Source organism: Sipha flava, unplaced genomic scaffold, assembly GCF_003268045.1.
Source record: "Sipha flava isolate LNK unplaced genomic scaffold, YSA_version1 161_pilon_pilon, whole genome shotgun sequence".
Taxonomy (NCBI): domain Eukaryota; kingdom Metazoa; phylum Arthropoda; class Insecta; order Hemiptera; family Aphididae; genus Sipha; species Sipha flava.
In genome coordinates this window covers 2,735-6,105 of record NW_020271806.1, presented here as the reverse complement: position 1 = coordinate 6,105, position 3,371 = coordinate 2,735, and the positions used below count along the sequence as shown (strand labels likewise).

The 3,371-nt window shown below is 32.9% G+C and overlaps 1 protein-coding gene across 1 annotated transcript; it reads right to left on the bottom strand.

Annotated features, from left to right (window-relative positions):
- Positions 1 to 398: 398 nt before the first annotated feature.
- Positions 399 to 2,013, bottom strand: LOC112679455. The gene is made up of 3 exons (XM_025549248.1): positions 1,697 to 2,013; positions 805 to 1,435; positions 399 to 682 (listed from the first exon to the last, which is right to left on the bottom strand). Exons 1-3 carry the CDS (start codon positions 1,895 to 1,897, stop codon positions 447 to 449), a joined length of 1,068 nt encoding a protein of 355 aa, XP_025405033.1. The 5' UTR covers positions 1,898 to 2,013; the 3' UTR covers positions 399 to 446.
- Between the last annotated feature and the right edge of the window lie 1,358 nt (positions 2,014 to 3,371).

Below are 3,371 nucleotides of genomic sequence, written 5' to 3'. Positions count from 1 at the left end.
CCGGAAATAACTGTTATAGGTTCTAGATATGTGTTTCGGTAACAACGGTTAATTTTGAATTGATTATCGTCATAATTATAATTTAAAACATATTGTAGTTCATATAATGCTTAAATAACGATGGGACGAAAGTTAAAACGTTAGGGTTTATTTTATTCTATATGAACAACAACACGTTTTGAATTATAATTATGATGACAATAAATTCAAAATTAACCGTTGTTACCGATACACATACCTAGAACCTACAACAGTTATTTCCGAATTGATTTGTCTTTTATAATAATAATTTTATAGCGTATTTTTATTTTATAATTCTTAATACACGATTAAGTAAGTTAAGTAAGTTTTACTATTTTCTTAAAAATAAATTATAAATGAAACGTGATGCCATGAAATTCATTATTTGAAAAGTGAACTACTCTCTTTAGTCTTTACCAAAGATGTTAGATGTTGTGAGATGTTGTTGTCTTTTCACCGGTGACGACATTCTCTTCAACATTGCCATCTTTTTGGCCTTCATTCGTTTCGATTTCGACGCGTGACAGGTGGTGTTTTGCGAGCTTGAAATCGGAACAGCCCTTGATTGGCTTCGTGTGTATGAAAAGAGTACGAGTGGGCCAACAGCTCCGAGGAAAATACATGTCCATACAGCACACATCTGCAGCTGTACAAAATGTGCCTACACCGTGCAGTTACACAATGTTGCACCAGGTGACAGGGATTTTATTAATTATTACATTTATCACTCGTTAATCGTATCAAATGGATTTTAAAATATGAAAAAATAAAGCCATTTATTACCCGACGGTTCAACCGACGATGACAACATAGCTTCATTTGTTTGCGCATCGTCGTTTTCTGTGCTGCTCTCGTCTACCGTCATCAAGTGGCCAAAATATTTCTTTTCTTTACCTAGGTCGGGCACCGGTTCGTCGTCTACGGCCCCGGGACTCCGGTCCTCCACCGCGATTTCGGTACCAAGAGCGCAAACGTTCTCGACGTATGGCCGCTGTTCGGTCGATTCGATGTTGACCGCGCACATACCATCGGCGCTACTTTCCGGAGAGTTCTCAAAGACGCGACTGTCTTCGCGATTTAAGGGATTTCTAATGCATTCTTCATTTACGGTCTCGTTACTTGCTAGATTCGTACTGTTCTCGTCAGCCGTCACATCGCAACCAGATGGTTTCATATCCTTAGCATTTCGATCTGCATCAGGCATCGTTCCTTCATCTATGGCTTCAAAACTGTGGTCCTGCAGCGCGATTCCGGTGCCAAGATCGCCGGCGTTCTTCACCTCGTACGGCCGATGTTCGCATAACTCGGGATTAACTACGTTATCGATGTCGACGCTGTTATTCTCAATGACGCCACTGTCTTCGAGATTCAAGTCCCGGACGTTTTCTACGTTCCGTTTGATCGTGTTAGTCATCTGATCGGGTTAGAATATAAATGTTTAATATCATCGCAGTGTAACAGCAGGCGACAAGCATATGCCAACGCATTGGTGTACGCTTAGTCGCAAATAGTGTTTGGGATTCGGGTTGGGAGGAGGGGCTGGATAATTATTCGTAAAATATTTTACGTACAACACACGGTACAGTGTAATAATTAGTTTCAGAAGCCCTTAGCCTCTTCGCTTTTATATAAGCTTACGTAAACGTACATATGATATTTTTCGTGAAATATTTACCAGTGCTGTCGGTCCAACATCATCCGTTGACCTGCTGTACACGTTGCCGTCCGGCTTTATGCACCTGCGATGGCAGTAATGCTTGCACACTGAGCATTTTGTGATCGGCGTCCATAATTTTCTCTTCCTGCATTCGTCACACTTACGGAACCACTTGTAAAAAGGTTTACTGACGAAAGTATGTTGGCATTGTCTGTCCATTTTTCGTTTTTTATCGATCACGGAGTACACGAAATAAAACTGGCAAACGTTGTCTATCACGAAAGACTAATGGTCGATACGAGTCTGTTTATTTAATTAGACGCACCTACCTTTATAATGTTCGATAATTTTGCGTAGTGAATTTATTTGTATGTTTATGTTGGCCAATTAATATATTTTCGGAATCTTTATTATCAACAAGTTTAACATAATACAATATAGATTTGTACACAATTTACTTTGTTTATGATGTTGTTATTTTTAATTTTGTAAATATTTTACTGTAACCTATATTTGTTTAATTGTATAAAATAATGTAAGCTAATAAATCACTCGTTGTGTTTGCTTTTCATTAAGACGATTGTTGAGGATTTCATATTAAATCTACTCCAAAATAATGAGAGTTCGATTACCATAATTCACTAGCATTTGCTTCCAATCAAAATACCTCTTCTTCTTCTTTCTTCTATTTAGTTTCAGCCTTTAAGACCATGCCACTAAATACAAATCTTGCCATATGTCTCTGTCCTCTGTAAAAATACCTCAATAGTGAAATATATTCTCTATAATAATCTACAATTATTTTAATGTATCTTTAATCATTTTTTATAGTTGAAATAGTTGAAATCTCTTAATTTACAAACAAATATAATTCCTTAAAATCTCGTATGAATGGATACATTTCAACTTATTTCTAAAAAAAATGTTGAAAAATTAATATTATAATTATATTTATAGCACTAATTAACTTTTAAAATAAGATTTGTAACATATGTACCGCAGTTCTTCGCAACTTGCATTTGGTTACAAAATTCTTTTGTTGAAATGCTTATTATAAGCTAGAAGAATTTCAAGTTAACGCAATTTTAATCTAAAAATAGTTTGAAAAATAGTAAAATAATATATTGCTTATATATTTATATTATGTATGTGAACTATTGAAGATATTTTATGTATTTAATATTGGTTTTATTCATAGTAATATTGCCTGTACACTAATTTTACATTATTATGTTATCTACTTCTTCTAATTTAATTTTGTGTATTAATAAATGGTTGGTAAAATAAATAATTTAAATAGAAATACAAAGAAGAGTGGTATTCCCATATTAATACCATGTAAGTTATTTTTTTTTTTTATTAGTGAAAAAGCGAAGGTCAAAATAACATTGACTAGGAAGGAATTATTAAACAAATTAATAACTAATAAAAATAAATTTTACTTTCAAAGACTATAATATCAAACTATCATATGTCATTTTATTAAATTTTTTTTGATTTTATTTATAAACTTAATGTTTGATGTTTATCAAATAAAAAAAATATGAGGAAAATATAAAATATAAATATTTTTAAACAAACAAGATTATAATATAATAAAATTTAATAAAACTGAAAATGTCCTCATATAAACCCCAAAATGTAAAAATCGTATTTTTTATCAACGTTTTATTATCACCGTATCGAATATAAA

Coding starts and splice junctions, on each gene's coding strand:
- LOC112679455 (XM_025549248.1), bottom strand. CDS start 1,897: ATGGACAGACAATGCCAACATACTTTCGTCAGTAAACCTTTTTACAAG. Junction 1,436..1,696: donor ATGTTGGACCGACAGCACTG/GTAAATATTTCA, acceptor TAACCCGATCAG/ATGACTAACACGATCAAACG. Junction 683..804: donor ATCGTCGGTTGAACCGTCGG/GTAATAAATGGC, acceptor TGCACGGTGTAG/GCACATTTTGTACAGCTGCA.